We start from the raw sequence: 18,634 nt of genomic DNA, 5'->3' as shown, positions 1-18,634 counted from the left end.
AACCTGTTTTCCAGCCTGATTTTTCTGACCTCCCTAGGACCCAGATTTTTGGCCCATGCTTTTAGAATGCCCTACCTCCCTTATCTGTCAATTAATCTTTAGGGAGCAGCACAGATGTCTCCTTCTCAAGGAAGCCTTCCCTGACTCTCCCACTGGGCAGCTAGCGTCTCTCTCCTGGGTGCTCCCCAGCCCTGAGTACCCACCCCAGTTGGGTACTGAGGGGTGGGGTGACAAGGGGAGGAATAGTTTAGGGTTCGAGGACCAACAGGTGGTTATAAGACATGCCAAGACTCATACTGGGAAAGCCAAGATTCAGCTGGGAGGGCTGGACGTGCCCACAGTTGGTTTTTCTCTCTGAGGGGTGGCCCTGTCCAGGCGACCCATGGCTGGTTGATCACTGGTGTCTCCAGGCAACCCAAAGAGGGAAATGCCTCAGTCCCTAAAGCCCCCAAGACCTGCACTGAAATCACTGGCCTCTTCTCCACCTAGAACACTCATAGCTTCTTTGATCAAGGGATTGCTTCTAGAAACAGAAAATAGTAGGGGGTTGGAAGGCAGCATACCAGCCCCTCAATCATACTGTCCTTATCCTAGCAGAGCACTTGGCTCTAACAACTCACTTCTAATGAACTGACTATGGAGGAAGTCATGCTGCGTAACTTCAAGGCTGGGTTCTAAGAGGCAACACAGCTTCCACTTGGCTCTTTCCCTCGTCAGGTGCCTGCCCTTTGAACCAAGCCACCATGTTGTGAGGAAGTCCAGGCTGCATGGGGGGGCCGACAGCACAGACAACAGCCAGGAGCTTGGGTGAAAAGAGCCTCTGGATGTCTCCAGCGCTGGTCATTGAGTCTCCCTGGCTTCAAGTCAGAGATCTCAGGCATTATAGAGCAGAGACAAACATCCCCATGGTACTTGTCCAAGTTCCTAACCCACAGAATCCAGGAACATAATAAATGGTTGTTCTTTATCGCTAGGTTTGGGTAACAGATGCCCAGAACACGGTGCATCCAAATTCACCTTCTGCCTTGCCAGCCTTCCTGCTGGGCACTTTGAAGGTGATGATCTCAGGGCTCGGCAGGTATCACCGTTGCCCATGGGGCTGGGTGGGGGTGCTGCTCCCCTGCAGCAAGGCTAACCAGAAGCAAAATCATGGTGGGGTTTGTGCTCTCAGCAATCATACAGTCATCTAGAGAAAAGAGATCTGTCTCATATCCCTGTCTTATCCTTCTCTCTGTCCCTCCACTTTACAGCTCCATAGCTGATGTCAGCAACTTTTCCATCTCCAGTTTGCCCCTGCTTGGCCTTGGCTAGGACCCCCTGGGCCTTCTTGGTTGCTCTCCAGGCCAAACAGGTTTGATATTATCATCCATGGCTAGCAGCTCCCCGCCCCCAGCAGAGCTTGCATTCCTATGAACCCGAGGACTTTTTATAAGCTATCTGTCCGTGTGGATGTCCTGGTCTCTGGATCAGCTGCTGCAGGTGCTCCCCAGGGTCCTAGTTGGTCTCTGAGTAAAGGACCACCCCCATTCCCAGCCTTGTGCCCTGTGATGCTGAAAGTCCATGGTGAGGGCCTCTTTTTTAAAATAAGTGTTCAGGGCAATGAACAGCAAGACATCTGGAGCTGCCTCTGGGGAGTGTTGTGGGTGCTCCAGGGTCATTGGAGGAGTCATGGGGGCCCCTGACCACGATGTGTCAGAGGCGTGGGGACAGCCCTGCCGGAAGAAATGCTGGAGGAGAGAGATCTGGGGAATCGTAACAAGCCCTCCTAGGGGAGATGACAGGCCCTGCTGGGTACAGGGTCTGGGTGACATGCTAGGTCTCCTAGGAGTTGGCAAGTTAGCAGAAACATGTCCCACCAGCTTCCACACGGCGCTGTCTGAAGGGTGGCACCTGCTCTACCCCAGCCTCTCCACACACTCAGCTACCTCCACAAATCTCCATCACCTTTTCCTCCTTTTCTGGCTCCGGGGTGCAAATAGCACTCTGGCTCACAGCTTCAACCATATCCTGCATCTCCTTGTCTCCAGTGTCAGCCGCTTTTTGGGACATACCAGAATTGGTGGACCCCTCAGAGCTGACATCTGCCCCAGGCTAATAATGTTGAGCCATGGAGGGGAGCAGTGCCCTGCTGTGGCCACAGGGCTCTGGGCCTTCTCACTTCCATGGGCCAGGGAGACCCGACACAACCGTGGTGGGCAGGGTCCAGGCAGGGCCTCCTGGGTGGCCGAGTTTGTGTCTCTTTCCTCAGAAAACTCCTCTGGAGGCCCTAATGAAATCCCCTTTCTCTCAAACACGGCAATTAATGGGATTAAGTTTAGAGTGAGTCACACGATTTACCTGCACCCAGTTAAGCCTGGGAGTGTTCACAGGATTGGTTGTGCTATTCCTTCATTCATGCAAGGGAAGGAATGATGCAGGGGATGAGGCCTAGGAATTGGGCAAGATTCAGGGACAGGGTGGAAGTACATGCTTCTGCTTTTCGGTCATTACAGAAAGCCAAGCAGGCTCTGAGAGTGTCCTCACTGCCCAGCCTCATTTTGATCACATTCAGGACACTCCCCCTGCCCTTGGGGATGGATAGAGTTTCTCCAGACTGACTCAGTTGGTTTCTTGTTTGCTCTTTTTAGATGAGTCAGTGAGCTGACTTGGCCTAGCTCAGTCTCTTAAATTTGGTTTTCCTTTGCCTTGGGAAGGAAGTAATAAATGTGCCAAGTCCCTCCACACTCTCAGCACTTGGAGATAGTGCCTATGCAAGAGCTGGTTCCTTAGGAGACAGTGCTTCTGAGACATAGTCCCTAGGCACGTGTCCTTGAGAGAACTGGGAGGTGATGAAAACTGCATCATCTTTTGTATTTTCTCTGTCCATCCCAAAGGCCTAGGGCTGGAGCCTTCCATGGGGCAGGTGAAATCTCTCAGGAAGAACAAAGTTCCAGGGGCTATGGCCTGTAATCCCTCCTGACATCACAAATCTCCACTGGATGTCATGTCTGCATCCTCCAGCTACACCATGGGTAAGACAGGCCGCAGAGGGAGAAGGGAGTCAGAGGATGCTTCACGCAGCAGTTCAGGCTGCCAAGCTGCGGCCACGGGCCAGGGGCCTTCTCCACTGAAGATCAGCCTTGGCTGCAGTTGTGAGCAGCAGGAGTCAGTGCAGGCCCCTATCTGGGCTACCCTGGTGTCAAACGGTCCATCTGGGAGATCCCCAGGATGAGTTGGGCACTCCTACATCTGAGACTGAGCCCAGGCCCAGTGTTTTCAAGACCACCACCCCCCCCCACCCACCCAACAACGCTGGTAATCAGAATCTTCTCCATCTTCAGTTTCTTGAAAATGGCTCTTCGTAGTCTTTAGGATTCAAACCACCTGAATGGGGAGGCTGGCGTGACTCGAGGAACCTCAGGGTTAAGTCTTATGTATGACGGTGGGGATGTCACTCCAATGAAGGCAACAGACAGATCCTTCTACAGCTTCCCTGCTGCCCACTAGGCCATATCTGTATCTGTGACTAGGAGTGACTAGGAGGCCCCAGTGTGGACACTGGCCTTTTAAAAATAAGGGGTCTTAACTTTTTTTTGTCCTAGGAACCCCTTTAACACTTAGATGAAGCCTGTTCTCCTGTTCTCAGAACAACAGAGTTAGATGAATAAAGGTAAACATACAGGATTACAAAGAAAAATGGTTGCATTGAAATCGAGTTATCAGAATATTTTGAGAGACAGTATTTTGTGGGCTTCTTACGAATACACTAGATTGCAAGACCTATCGGCAACTCCGACAACTCTCTTCATCTCTAAGTGCTGAGCATAAATGCTATTTTAAGATATGTATAACAACAGTAAGAGAAAATAAAAAATTTGTGATTGCTACTGGTACGAAACACTGCTAATAATACTGTGGTTTGTTGTCTACATTTCAGATTAAAGGAAGTGCTCAATTTAATTTAAAAGTAAGTGAAAATAAAAACGCATTACTTTTCCCATGAGTTGTATCCAGATTAAGAAAATAATTCTGCCATATGCCCAAGATGAAGAACCACTGCTTCAGTGCCCCTAATCCATTGCTCTCTTTATAAATACAACTCAAAGAATTCGTTCAATTCCCTTAAAAAAAAAAACAAAGGAAAAGGTGAAGAAAATCTAAAGCAGAACAAAAACAGAAACCAGTTTGTTTTCCCTGGGCAGAAAAAAAGTCACTTCCCCAGTCCCCTGGCAGGGCTGCTGGGTGGGGGACCGCACCTGGCATTCCCTGCCAAGCCTCTAAGGAGCGTCCAATCTTCTGCCTTCCAGCCTCTTCCCTGCCCTGCGGAATTATTCTTTCTTTCGTCTCCAACCCTACCCACAAAGTTCTTCCACAGTGAGGATGGAAAGGGGTCTCCCAGAATTTTTTAACTTTTCAAGTTAAACCATTTATGCTAATGAGCCTGGGAAAAAACTTTAATTTGTTTCAGTGGTGGAAAAACATATGCTTTGACCTCATTTTGCTCACAAAAGGCCATGTCAAATCTTGTTTCACTTTTGTGGGATGGCAAGAAACATGGAAAGCTTCAGCTCCAAGGAGGAGGCCATGTGCAGATGGTCTAGGGAAGGGGGTCTAGGCACACCCAAGCTTCCTATTCCAGACACCCTGGAGCCACCCATCCTCATAATGGCCTTGGTGCTTCTTCTGGCTGGAGCTAGGAGATTCCTTTGTGCTCCAGCACCAAGGAGCCCAGCCACACCACCAGGGCTGCCCCGTTTCTTCAAACCAAGACTCAGACAAAAGGCTCTAAAATGACCAATTCCCTGTACAGTGAGCTCCCAAAGTCTGCTGTCTTCCTCAGTTCTTGCTGGGCAAGCCTGAGTAAGTCATTTAACTTCACTGGGTTGCAGTTTCCTCATCTGTAAAATGGGCATGATAAAACCTAACAAACTATGTTGTCAGAAAGATTAAGGGTGATAAGTATGACCACATTTCGTGGCATGTACCAGACATTCTGTTACTATTAGTGACCTTCCCACCATCTGATCATTTTGCAAGGCAGTGTTCAATGTACTAGAAGGAGTCGAGGCTTTGGAGTAAGACAGATTATCTGGAAATAATTATAAATCCCAACTCTGCCACTGACTAGCTGGGTGACCTTGGCAAGTCACTCTGAGCTTTTCACTCCTTATCTTTAACTCAGGGCTAGTACACCATGCTGTAGGTGGGTTTGGTAAGAGTGAAGGAAAATAGCTCATATGAAATGGTCACACAGCATCTTAATGTATGTGCTTAATGAATGTTTCTTCTCTTTCCTTCCTCTCACCTTCCAAATCCCAGCAAAACCATAGGGGTGCAGGGAGAGGAGAGCAGCTCTGCACAAAGCAGGCACTGAGTATGACTTCCGGCCTTTGATTTGAACTTTCTGCTACAGGATGTGTGTTCTCTCTGTACACAGAGAGGTCGCCACATATTGAATCAAAAAAGGAGGATCCTGGAAACAATGGAAAAAGTAAAGGCTGCTAGGAATCTCATGCACGTGGGGCTGAGCCTAAGTTCTTCTGCTTTCCAGGCATGAGAAGGACAGAATCTGCTGGCCTCTGCCCATCCCAGCCACCTGGGGACCCCTGGCCTAGTGGGCAGGCCCCTCTGCCATCTTCAATCCAGGGTGTTTTTCTTTCCTAGCCACTACTCTTTTGTTCCTGCCTCCTTTCTGGGAGGGCTTGAATTATGAGACTATGGAAAATTCAAGCTGTTTTCCCTGTGGCTATATTTTCCACATCGCATCACTGAAATGTGTCAATGGCCAATCTCTTCAGACACGGAAGCATGCCACCCACTTAAAATGCCCCTCTCCTGGTTTAGAATGTTCCTTTTCAGCAGCAGCAAGTCTGACACCCCATCAGTGGTGAGAACAAAGGGAAGAGGGTGTGAGATTCCACAGTTTCCTAATCATCTTCCACTGATATCTTCTCCCCTGAGCCCAAGGGGCTCTGCCATCCCTAGGAGGGGAAAACCATACAGTGGTCCTTTGTGATGTTGGTTTTCCATCTGAGGCCTTTGGAAGGGGGAGAGGCTCAATGACTCTTGAGCTCAATGACTCAGTGACACAAGCTGTAGCTCGGGAATGGAAGGTTGGGGATCAAAACAACCCAACATTATGGCTGCAAACCATCATGACTTTATCAGAAATATATCTTTTTATTGAAATGGCCAAAATTTACATCTGGGTTCATACTCCAGTTCTACCATTTTACCATCTGCCATGACTTTTGGAATTTAACTTCTTTAAACTCCAGTGTCCTCATCTATAAAATAATATCATTATCTACTCCATAGTGTTTTAAGAATTAGAAAATAAAACATGTAAAACACTGGGTATACAGCCCAACAAACAGTAGGTGTCCAATAATGTAGATGAGTGAACAAAGGCAAGAAAAACAGAGGTTCATTTTTTTAAACAAATCAAACTCATTTACATACTTACAGCTCTTTACAGAATCTTATTTTCAAGGACTTTTACTTCTGTTTCTATTCCCCAATTTGCACCAAGGTCACACAGCTTTCATCTACTAAGTATGTATTCAACTACTCAATGCCTATCCATGTCCAGCACAGACATAGGGATACAGAGATGACACACGACAGGTAAAGTCACTGCCTTCCCAAGCTCAGTCTTTAGACAATTCTTTATGAACTTCTACATTTTTTCCCTGGGCCTGAGAACACCCTTTCCGGGCCGGTCTTCACCATCTTTCTCAGCGTTAGGTGGCCCATCCTCTCAATTATTAATTTTTTGAGATATGACAAAAACAAGGGCACCAAGACCCTGCTTCTTGAAAAAGGAAATTCCAGGTCCACCATGCAGTAAAAGCTGAACTGAACTGGAAATAAGGTTCCAGATCTGATGGCTGCATGATTTGGAGAAAATTATATCCCCCATCTCTGTTTTCTCATCTGCAAAATGGGAGGTTTGGTCTGAAGCAGGGGTGGAAAATAGGTTTCAAGGAGAGTCCTTTTCCAACTGTCGGTTGCTGCTTGAAGTGCTGTGCTGCCTCAAGTGCTGAGATTATCTGGGTTCATAAGGAAACAACTCTGCGATTGATTAGCAATGTCTGCCATGTGCCTGGAGGTGCAGTATGGCAGTGGATGGCCACATGTGTTCCTTCCTGGTTTAGAGGAGTTAAGGGGACCCTGTGAATTCTACCATTTACAATTGTGTGACTCAATGAAATACTGTTTTACTTTATCTTTGGCATGAGGCCTGTCTTTACACAAATAGCTTTTTCATCTGTTTGGTCTAGCACCTTAGCCACCATCACCTTTCAGAAGACTTCTCAGTTACTGTTTCAAAGCAACAGCAGCCTTACAATAAAATAAACATATTTACTGATTTATCACACTCATATTCAGTAAACTACTGCTTCCTGCCACAAGGGGTTCAGGAAATTAGGTCAGAAAGGAGAATTCACACTTATTCAGCATCTATTAAACACTGTTTTCCAGACATTGCCTCCTACTTGTAAAACACCCTCCTCGAGCAGTCATTAAATCCTCCTTTCACAGAGCAGGAACCAATGCTCACAGCCATGAGGGAAGTTGCCCCAGAAGCAGGGATTTCAACTTGCAGCAGTTTGGATTCCAAATTCTACCACACTATGTTCCCCTAAAACGTACCCAAATATCTTGTTTATTCTTTCTCTTCCAGGAGGTGGAGGTGAAAAATGAAACTGACAGACCAAGCAATGAGATCTGAGCAAACATTTAGATGACTCAATCTCCATCCGTCATTTTTCCCACAGTCTGCTGGGGATGTGACCAAGAGTAGAGGTTTCCTGCCTGATTTGAGAGAGCAGTTCATTTATTAGATTTGGGGGCATGACTGTGAATTCCCTGGGAGCATTAAACATGTCCTTTTGCATTCCCCACTTCCCATCCTGACCCAGGTCCCTTCCACTGCTCCTGGCTCTGATCCTGAAAGAGGAGATGGCATGACCGGGGCCTCTGTTGGCACTGTCCCCTGGCCTACCTCCCAGGAAGCCCTCACTACCACCGGTGGGAATTAATAAACAACCATCATCACCACAAAACCTCCTTGGAGGCCTGAGTCCCCCATGGACCCCCATGGACTGGAGCCCCTTTACAGGGAAGTGGGAGGCCCCTCATGCCTCTGGGGAGTCTTTGAGGACAACATGGAGAAGGTGAGGGTGGGGCTCATAAAGGAGGGTGTGGAGTGGGTGTTAATTCCTGAATGGTCAAGGAAATCACATCTCTGGATCCCCACAATCTCCAAGATGCAGCCTGAGCCTGCATACGCCCAGGCCTAGGGGAAGTTTTCAGCATGTTGGCTATATACCAGGGTGAGGGGTGAGAAACTCAGGTCAGTGGCATCAGTTAAGCTTTAAAAACACTCCCTGAGACTATGGCTGCCACACTGCAGTGGCAACTGCTGGAAGCAGAGTTGGGGAAGGCACTGCCTTATCCAAGGGCAGCAGGGGCCAGGAATTTTGAGACAGTCCTTCAGCTCACATTGGGCACTTATGTCCTCTAGTGCCTATAGTCATGAAGACTGACAGGTTGAAAAAAAACTTCTACTTTGTGCCCTGCTGGTGGGAATGCAAAATGGCGCAGTCACTATGGAAAACAGTATGCTGGTTCCTCAGAACATTAAACATAGAATGACCATATGATCTGGCAATTCCACTTCTGGGTATATATCCAAAAGAATTGAAAGCATTTGATGTGAAAGAATATCAGAGAGATATCTGCATACCTGTGTTCATAGCAGCATTATTCACAATAGCCAAAAGGTGGAAGCAACCCAAAGGTGCATTGACAAATGAAGGGAGAGACAAAACATGGTGTGCTACGTATATACACACGCAATGTATTATCATTCAGCCTTAAAAAGGAATGAGATTCTGATACTTGCTACAACAGGGATGAACCCTGACGACATTATATTAAGTGAAATTCACCAGTCACAAAAATACAAATACAGTGTGATTCCACTCATATGAGGTACCTTGAGGGGTCAGAATCATAGAGACAGAAAGAAGAATGGAGGTTGCCAGGGGATTGGAGGGGGCAGGCATTGTTTAATGGGTATAGCATCTCATTAACACTGCTGAATTATATGCATAAACATTGTTAAGATGGTAATTTTATATTATATACATTTCATCACAATTTTTATATGTTCCATTAAGAACACGAGTCTTGGAAGTTTTGGAATCAACAAGACCTAAGTGTTTCATTTTATTTCTCCTTTTTAGTCCTGCTCAGCCACCTACAAGTTCTGTTTTATAATTTTCTCTGAGCCTCAGTTACTTCATCTGTAAAATGGGGTCAACTGGGTGTCTGTCTTGTATCATTGTCATGTGGATCACGTGAAGGAATGCAAGTCAGATCCCTGGCACAGTGTCTGACTAAATAAGGGAGTACAGGAAATGTTGTAGCCCTTGATGTTATTTTAAAAACAAAACAAAATGGACTCAATGAGTTTTTTGGAATGATGCCAACAGGTAAAGAATGACAGGGCCTTCTTTATATTTGGCAGTCAGGATACAAAGACCCTATGGTGAAGGTTATCCAGGATGGTCTGGAAGGATCCCCAGGTCCTGAGAGCAGTGGACAGCCACACACCTGCATGGAGGAGCTGTTGGGCCCAACATGCCCAGGCTATTCAGAGACCACAGAAATCAGCTTGCTCTACAGCCAACACCATCAACCTAATGAGATTTCAAGTTCAATCACTGTCACTTATCCGGCCTGACTACTGGCACCAAGCAAAAGCAGAGTGCTCCATTTCTAAGTAACAGTTTCCAGATTTCAAGGCCGGAAGCCAGGTTTTTTTGCAGGGTACAGGCTTTGGAGCCCAAAGGGGCTCAAGCCTTCAGCTTCAGCAGGATTAAGCAAAGCTCCATCCCCACTTATGTCTGTCTTCCAAACCATGTCTTCCTGGCTCTTTCCTCTAGGGACTGCATGAAGGCTCATTACAGTATACAGCACAGGGCATGGTAAAGTATTGCAGATGCAGGATATGTTCCTAACTCAGCATGTATTCCTAACTCCTTGGCATGGCTCTTGAAGGCCTGCCTGATCTCATCCCTGCTTCTCCCCAGCTTCATCTTCTGCTCCCCCAAGCACATCTCCAGCTCTGGCATTCTAAATTCTTTAGTGTTCCTGCAACATATTCTTATTTCCACATGTCTCCTTGACTTTGAAGAAGAAATACTTTTTCAAGGAATATCCTTCTTCCCCACAACTAAAAATTCCTAGACATCATTCAAAATACAACTCAACTGCCACTTCTTCCAGGGAGCCTGTCAAGAAGTGTGAAGGGTCTAAGATTCTATTCTATTTGCAAGATGATACATGTGCCTGCCACAGTTTCATGGCTTCTAGCAGAAGACATGAGACTTCCGGGTCAGAGACAAAGGGCTTTATTACAGCAACACAAAAACAGCATAAGCCTCTTGTCTATATCAGTTCTCCTTGTCTGCAGGTTCCACACTGCCACATGGAGGAGTCTAGGTGGATGCTGCATGTGCATCGGGTTTACATCACACCTAAAGAATCTCAAGCTCAGAGAACCCAAACCTTTGATAATGGACTGCAAGAAAACCTTCCCTCCGCCATGAAGGGAGAACTACCTCTGTTTTTCAAGGCCACCGCCTATAAAACATCCTTGAAAAGAGAGCCTGGAACAAGAGGTCAATTAGTGTCAGATATAGTGTGGATATTTGTCCTCTTTAAATCTCATGTTGAAATTCGATCCCTAGCATTGGAGGCGGGACCTAGTAGAAGACAGCTAGGTCATGGGGGCAGCTCCCTTATGGGTGGCTTGACACTGTTCTCACTCTATCGGTTCCCATGTGTTCTGATTGTTAAAAAGAGGCTGGGCATAGTGAGTCGTGCCTACAGTCCCAGCACTTTGGGAGGCCGAGGTGGGAGGATCTCTTGAGGCCGGGAGTTCAAAACCGGCTTGGGCAATATAGTGAGACACTGCCACTACAAAAACAAAAAACAGAAAAGAGCCTAGCATCTCTCTCTCTCTCTCTCCCCTCCCTCCCCCAGCTTCCTCTCACAATGTGACGCCTGCTCACCTTCATCTTCTGCCATGAGTGGGGGCTTCCTGAAACCATCACCAGGTGCAGATACTGGTGCCATGCTTGTACAGCCTGCAGAACTGTAAGCCAAATAAACCTCTTTTCTTTGTAAGTTACCCACGCTTGTGTACTACTTTATAGCAATGCAAATGGACTAAGAAGTGCCTTTGTTTATAAAATGGGCAGAAACAAGAGACCCATAAAGAACTCTCTCCCAAGCAAGTCTTCCGTGGCTACCTGGTTTTGCCCCTGCACCATGCCCCCACAATGCCCTGTGCAACCTTTGCCTTTAAAAGTTGTGCATCCATATTGTAAGGACTTGTTTATTTATTTTTTTTGTCCACTACTAGCCTGGATGGTCTCTGATGTTAGAGACTGTCTTTTACATTTCTCTGCCAAAAACGCAGCAAGTATTCCAAGAATGTGCAAATAAATGAATGAATCAATACTGATAATTTTGACAGCTATGGATTGGGCTACCAAAATAATCAAAACATAACAAATGCCTGCTATTTACTGACTTCTTATTCTTTATATTCCAGGTATTGTATAATATATTGACCTGGGTTATTTTATTTTATCTTCATGACAATACTATATGGAAGGTACTTTTATTAAGCCCATTTTACATACGGGAAAATAAGGCTTAGAGCAGTTCAGGAACTTAGCCAAAGGCACACAGCTAATAAGCAATATAATTGCCATTTGAACTGGATCTGCCTGTGCTCGAGCTGTTAACCACCCTGAAGTGCTGCTTCTATCAGCAGTCATCTGAATCTTGTTTGTATTCACAGGGGTGGAGGCAGTAGCCCACATGTCCCCACCACCCACCCGCTGTGACTCAGCCCATCAGCACTCAAATGTTCCTGCTAGGACTTTCCACCTCCCTAATCACCTCACACGGGAATAGATGGTATTTGGTCTTGGGCACGGCCTGGAATGCAAAACTGACCTTTCTCCCTGACAGAGAAAAGAAGGGATAAGATAAATTTGCAGACTCTACATTTGATACAACTTAGAGTTCTCAAACAGCCATCCCCCTTGCTTATATTTCTTTGACCTAATAATCAAAGAAATATGAACAAAAAGAAGATATCTTTTTTTTTTTTGCCTGTCATATGCTCATGCACTGTTAACGCCCACTGCAGGTGAGGGCTGGTGAAACACAGCCTCAGAAATTGATGCTAAAAATAAAATGGGTGTAGCCCTCCTAGAGGAAAATTTGTCAGTATCTCTCAAAATTTTAGATATGCACACCCTTTGACTTAGCAATTTAATTTCTAGCGTTTACACTGAAAGTATTTGCAAAACCATTCAAAAATATAGAGAGATGTTTACACCAAAATTGTAAATTCACAAATTCTTTTTAAATAAATAAATCTATAAAGGAAAGTCTCTGCAAGCTTAAAATCCTCTGGAAAGATCTACTAATGATTTAATATACATTTTACCAGGATTTTTTATGCATACTTTTTTCTAAAAATATTTCATATACCTTATGTGTATATTTTATATACTTTAAATATTATATATACTATTCTGCAATTTTTTTCACTTAATGTTTGATTGAAGACAACCTTTTATACCATCTCCACAGTATTAACTCCACAGTATTTTGATTTTAGATGTGAACTCACTTTTATTTAATGAATTCCTTCTTGGAAGATATGAGGTTGAGGAAAGTATAACTTAATATACCAGGTAACAGCACAAAAAGAAATGCCTACCCCAAAAAATTGCTCACCCACATCAACTTTATTTATTTGGGAATTACCCATTTCTCAGAATGATACAGAGCTCTTCAATTTTCCTTATATATATTTTCCTACTGAATAAGGCATGAGGGCCTTATATTTAGCCATAAATCACAAAGTCAATGCAAAATATAAATCTCGAAACACAAATGTACCCAAACTTTGTGTGGTTCTCAGACTATGGAACCAAACATTCACACAAGCCTATGCTGTCAACCTTAGGACAGTCTGTTTCTTTCTGCAGAAACCAGTATCACCCCTTGCCAACTTGGGGCCCCAACTTGGAACTTGTCAGTACCCAACCATCGCCTATTCCCCTGGTCATTCATTATGACCTATCCTTCCCTTTGTCTGTATCACCAATCCCCAACCTAGACATATACGACAAGGCACCGTTAGGAACAGCAGCGGGATGAGTCAGCCCCACTGCCAGGAGCACAGAGCTTCTGGCAGAGCACAACACTCAGAGAGCGAGGCAGGCTGCTGCAGAATGAAACGAGCTCGAGGCTACAAACGTCAGAAGGAAGATGCCTGTGCCTGTGGAGGCCTTGCGCATTTCCCCCCAGTCTCACGCCATTCCTTTTTCCATAAAGTTGCTGGGAACCAGCCAATTAGAACCCAGCTGTAATTACTCTTCAGTAATAATGAACCTCACACAAAGAGCTTTTATAAACTTTGCCACACTAGATTCTCACTCAGTCTTGTGAAAGAGGGATCATTAGCCCCATTTGATAGTTGAAGAAACCGAGTCACAGAAAGCAGAGCTTGTAAAAGCCAATGCAGGCCTCGAATCGAGGTCTGCATCTCACCTTCTTCAAACTTCTTCATTCTGCCTCAAAATGGACAGAAGGGAAGGGCTGCATTTCCTGGGACCCAGCCACCACCCCAGGCTCCCTGGACCTTGCAGGTCTCCCCAGGAGGCAGATCCTCCGGGAACTGATTGAGTCCCTCCAGAGGTGCCCCACCCTCCCCTGGTGCAATTCCGTTAAAATAATAAGCCCCCAGGGACTCCTCATCATGGTACCTTCTGACACTCCATTAAATGAATGGAGTTCAGTATCAAAACCCAGGGCGCAGGGAGAGAACAAAGCCAGCACCCCACTGTCCACTCTGGAATGAATGAACAAGTTGGGGTCAGGGAAGAACTTGAGGCCTGAGGGAGAAAGGGCTTGTTCCACACACTTTCCTCTCCCACTTTCTCGCTTGGTCTCTCTGGGTTTGGAGGTGATGGGTGCTCAGTACTCCATGGGAAAAGATGGCCACGGTTTAACATCCCACTATCCCCAGGCTCCAACACATTTAACAAGCAAAGTATCCTCACAACAAGCGGTCTCACACTTGTCGAGAACTCCATGGTCACTGTCCTCAGTCTGCTGTCCCAGTTAAAAAGCCACCACCAGCACTGGAACAAGGAAGTCCCTGGGTCACTCAAATCTCTACAAGCTGGGTGCTTTTGGCAGGAAAATGCATCCACCTGTGGCCTCAGAAGTCTGTTGTTTGTTTGTCTCTAGAGACAGGGTAGCACTGTCACCCAGGCTGGAATGCAGTGATGCAATCATAGCTCACTGCAGCCTCGACCTCCTGGGCTCAATCAATCCTCCTGCCTCAGCCTCCTGAGTAGCTGGAACCACAGGCACGTGTCACCAGGCCCACCTATTTTTTTTATTTTTTATTTTTTATTTTTTGTAGAGGGGTCTCAATTTCTTACCCCGGCTGGTCTTGAATTCCTGTCTTCAAGTGATCCTCCCACCTCAGCCTTCCAAAGTGCTGGGACTACAGGTATGTGCCACTGTACTCAGCCTCTCAGAAGTCTTGGCCAGTATCTTGGAGTTGCTTGTATATGATTGAACCTATAGCTTCAAATGAGGTGTGTTTACTTAGATACAAACCAGCTCACTTTTTAACATTATATTCTAATGTGAAACTAGAAGGACAAAACATGCAGGATGTGCTAAGCCTTGTAGCTGTGAGTTGGATTTTAAAGAGGATGTGTCCCATAAAAAGGGTGCCTTGGCTAATTGGGCCAGACTCTTCCTATGTGGGGACACAGTTCCATAAATAAAAGTGTCCTATTAATGCACAATGGCTTGCCCACGCTCTAGCTTCCACATGGAGCGCAAAAGCAGCGCAGCATCAGGGCGTCTGCCACTGACCTGTGAAGTGGGGCAGGCGGCAAGTGTAGCACAAAAGCCTCACAACAAAGACATCAGACCACATCCCCATCAGCCGTCGTGCTCAGGTGAAATAACAAGCGGCAGCGTCCTTTTCCCCTTTCACATTTGAGTATAAAAACAGACCAGGGCCTTGCACTTACTGCGTGCAATTTCTAGACAGGCATATAGTGTTACTCTCTGTAACTTTCTGTGAGCTTCCTCGGGTTACCATACACATTAATACACATTCCAGCATTTGAAGAAATGAAAGTATAGGGTGCGTGGTGATTACTTTTAATTGAATTCATCTGGAAATTTTAAATCCTGAAAATTCAGCTCCTGTGTGTAGTATTTTAAGGTTTACACAGCATATGATTTGTCCTTTGCCATGGCAAATCTCCCTTTTCCCTCTGAGAGAAAGTTTCTGCAGTGTGTAATGCATTTCAGAGTCAACTGTAAAAATCATTAAATTGCAAAATGATAGAATAGGACAGTGGTGAGAATGCAGAGCCCCCTGCATTCCTTTGATAGTAAACTAGTCTTTATCGCTTTTTATTCAGAGAAAGGAGCTCCGTGTCTCTGTAAAGACGTTGCTGAAGCCCTAGATCAATTGTGTTAGGACGACGGTGATCCCAGGAATAGGAGGGCGGTTGAATGAAAGAATTCTGTGGACACGGGAAACAAGATCTTACTTCCCTGACTCTGGCCAAGCCACTCCGACAATGAGTGCAGCTCTGTAGTGAGGCACACATGCCACCTTTTCTGCCATATGACATCCTTCTCACAGGTGGCTTGAAAAGTCTCCAATCTGTTCTCCAAAGCCCTGTGGGATCTTCCAGATGCTGGCCAGTCAAGCATCAGATGCCCCAGGTCTCCCTTCTAGTTAATCAAATGGGAATTTAGTCTCATATAGAAACCCAATACACTCACATCCTGTGGGTCTGAGCAGGCATCAGCACAACCTTGGTGAGCCTCCAGCATGTGGGGTTCTTAGATCTACTGCTCTCCCCTCAACCTCCTGCATTCTCAGAACTGTCATATATGGGGGTTCAGATTCTGCCCTGCACAAGGGGGCCAGGGTGTGTCCTCTATCACACGACGGCCAGAGGAGACTGCATGGGCAGGTGTGGAGATTCTGGGCCTCCCAGATGAGATCCGAAGCAGAGTACACAGGGGCACACAAGGCCATGCATGCTTGGGGAAAGTGACACAGCACAAAAGTGTAGGCAACCGGTTTCTGCCCCAAGCATGCCCTTGGCATGTTCAAGATCTTGTCTCTTCCCCACCCCACTCTCAGAGTCTCAGTTCCCCTGACTAAAAGGCACCAACTGGACACAGCTGCCTTGTTGAAGGGGTGGAGGGGACAGCAAGGGATGCAGGTGTGGCAGCCTCATGTGCACCTGGTCCTCCAGCAGGTGCAGGTGTGCTCACAGGCATGGCTGCTGCCCTTCCCAGAGCACAGCTGTACCATTGTGCAATGATCGATTAAGTTTTTTTTACTTGAGAACAAAAGATTTTTTCCTAATTCACAGCCCTGTGAGTTCTGTTTCCCCTGCCCTTTTCATTCCACAACGCTGCTCAGGCCTCAATGCTTCATCAAACCCCCAACACAGCCTGAGATCCGGAACACTCTAAACCACTTCCCTCTAGAACCATGATCATATCCTATGGCTGGCTGGTTTTTGTTTTGCTTTCTTCTGTCTCTCCCATCTTTGGAAGCTGGCCTTCCTTCCATCCCTGCCTTAGTTAACATTGTCTTTGTTTCTCTCTCTCTTTTTTTTTTGAGACGGAGTTTCACTCTTGTTGCCCAGGCTGGAGTGCAATGACACGATCTCGGCTCACCACAACCTCCGCCTCCCAGGTTCAAGTGATTCTCCTGCCTCAGCCTCCCGAGTAGCTGGGATTACAGGCATGTGCCACCACGCCCAGCCTATTTTTATACTATTAGTAGAGGCGGGATTTCACCATGTTGGCCAGGCGGGTCTCAAATTCCTGACCTCATGATCTGCCTGCCTCAGCCTCCCAAAGTGCTGGCATGACAGGCGTGAGCCACCGTGCCCGGCCAACCTTGTCTTTGTTTCAGAGGCTTCTGTGCTGCCATGGCTGGGAGAGATGATGGACATTGTTACCTCACTTGAAGATGGGGAAACCAAGGTGTCCTGACTGGTAGGACAAAGTGAGGCTTCTAGACCCCACAGCCAGTGCCCTTTCCATTTCACTGCACAGTTCCTCACCCCTACCCCCAGGCTCCCTTGAATGGTGGGTCACTACCATTGCACACAGCCAACTGGACCCCCAGCCAGCTCCCGACATTTAAGCACTGTGCCAAAAACCAAGAAAAAAATCCATCAGCCACTAACCAAGACAACACCACCTTCCTAACTGTCATCAGTACACTGGTTCTCTTCCAGCCATAAGACCAAAAGAGGTGGGGAACATCATCAGTGCCCTGGGAAGGCTGAGGATGCATAAACCATCTGGATACAGAGGGGCTGGCTTCTTGCAGTCTCCATAAAAAAGGCACACTTTCCCTGCTGGCCGTTCCTCAGCAGGCGTGTGCATCCAAAGCCAGCATCTCTTTGAGAAGATGAAGTGCAGTTGAGCCACCTCTGGTCTGGGAGTTAGGAGACCAGTGACTCCAACCGGGTCATCCCCTGACCTATGCCCAGGTTTTCCTTCTGTGAAATCACACCCCTTCCAAATTTAGGACTCTATAATTCTGTGAAATCCATCCTGCCTCTGGAGTAAGCAACAGGCAACTAACAGAAGCAATCACGGGGGACCAGAGCCTAGCCCTGGAATGGACCGACAGCCTTTTTTCCTTTAGGCCACTGGGCTCCACATAAGGTGTTCTTGTTCTCAAACTGCCTGACCAGAGGTGGGATTACAAAAGGGGTGGCCATCTCAGATGCTTTGGGGATTTCACCACCTGATACACCAGGTCTGTTACCAAAGTCCCAGTCAACATGTCTGGTACTCGCTTGTCCCCCTTTCAAAGCTGATATGGGCCATGCAAATGACCACTCAATTTAATTTCTCTGTTGTTTCTGATGCCAAGTGCATGAAGGCATAACCTATTACTGGACTGCGTCAGTCTGGTTAGAAATGTAGGCATTGAGGGATCTTGGTAGAAATGAGTCAGGAGACTCCACTCCCTCCCGCGCATGGTCTGCATCTGAGTCACCGTTGGCAAACTGAATGAAAGTGAGTGTACTGGGGTGCAAGTACAGGGGAAATTACAACTTACGTGGCTCCTTCTGCCTTCTTCATCTCCCACAGACGTGATAACTGTCTCTGAAAAGACCATTTGGCCAGTCTGGTTGTTGGTTATCTGTAGTAAAACAGGTACAGTGAAAGTAAAATAGAAGGAATTCTGGACAAATTCCACAAGTTGTTTTTGTGTTTTGTTTTCCAATTTCTGAAGCAGCGGCATCCAGTGTAGGAGTTGAAATGCCCACCCCGCTTTCTTTCTGAGTTCCCTCGGCAGCTGTGAGATGGGCAGCTTCCCCTGGGCGCAGTGATAAGAGATGTTAAGAGTCAGCCTCTACAAAGGACGCAAACTCATCCTTTTTTATGGCTGCATAGTATTCCATGGTGTATATGTGCCACATTTTCTTAATCCAGTCTGTCACTGATGGACATTTGGGTTGATTCCAAG

At 46.5% G+C, this 18,634-nt stretch overlaps 1 protein-coding gene across 5 annotated transcripts in view; it reads right to left on the bottom strand.

Moving 5' to 3' along the window:
* Window positions 1-18,634, bottom strand: part of DKK3 (dickkopf WNT signaling pathway inhibitor 3) — a 46,364-nt gene that overhangs the window by 17,246 nt on the left and 10,484 nt on the right. For 4 of the 5 annotated variants that reach the window (XM_023230846.2, XM_023230848.2, XM_023230847.3 and 1 more), the window contains exon 4: window positions 18,224-18,307. The exons of the other annotated variant lie outside the window; for it this stretch is intronic. In XM_023230846.2, the coding sequence (XP_023086614.2) occupies window positions 18,224-18,307 (84 nt within the window). The remainder of the gene's footprint in view (window positions 1-18,223; window positions 18,308-18,634) is intronic. 5 annotated transcript variants of the gene reach the window in all.

Source organism: Piliocolobus tephrosceles, chromosome 13 (assembly GCF_002776525.5).
Source record: "Piliocolobus tephrosceles isolate RC106 chromosome 13, ASM277652v3, whole genome shotgun sequence".
NCBI classification, from domain to species: domain Eukaryota; kingdom Metazoa; phylum Chordata; class Mammalia; order Primates; family Cercopithecidae; genus Piliocolobus; species Piliocolobus tephrosceles.
Note: the sequence above shows the minus strand (reverse complement) of the source record. Positions and strands in the feature narration are given on the sequence as shown.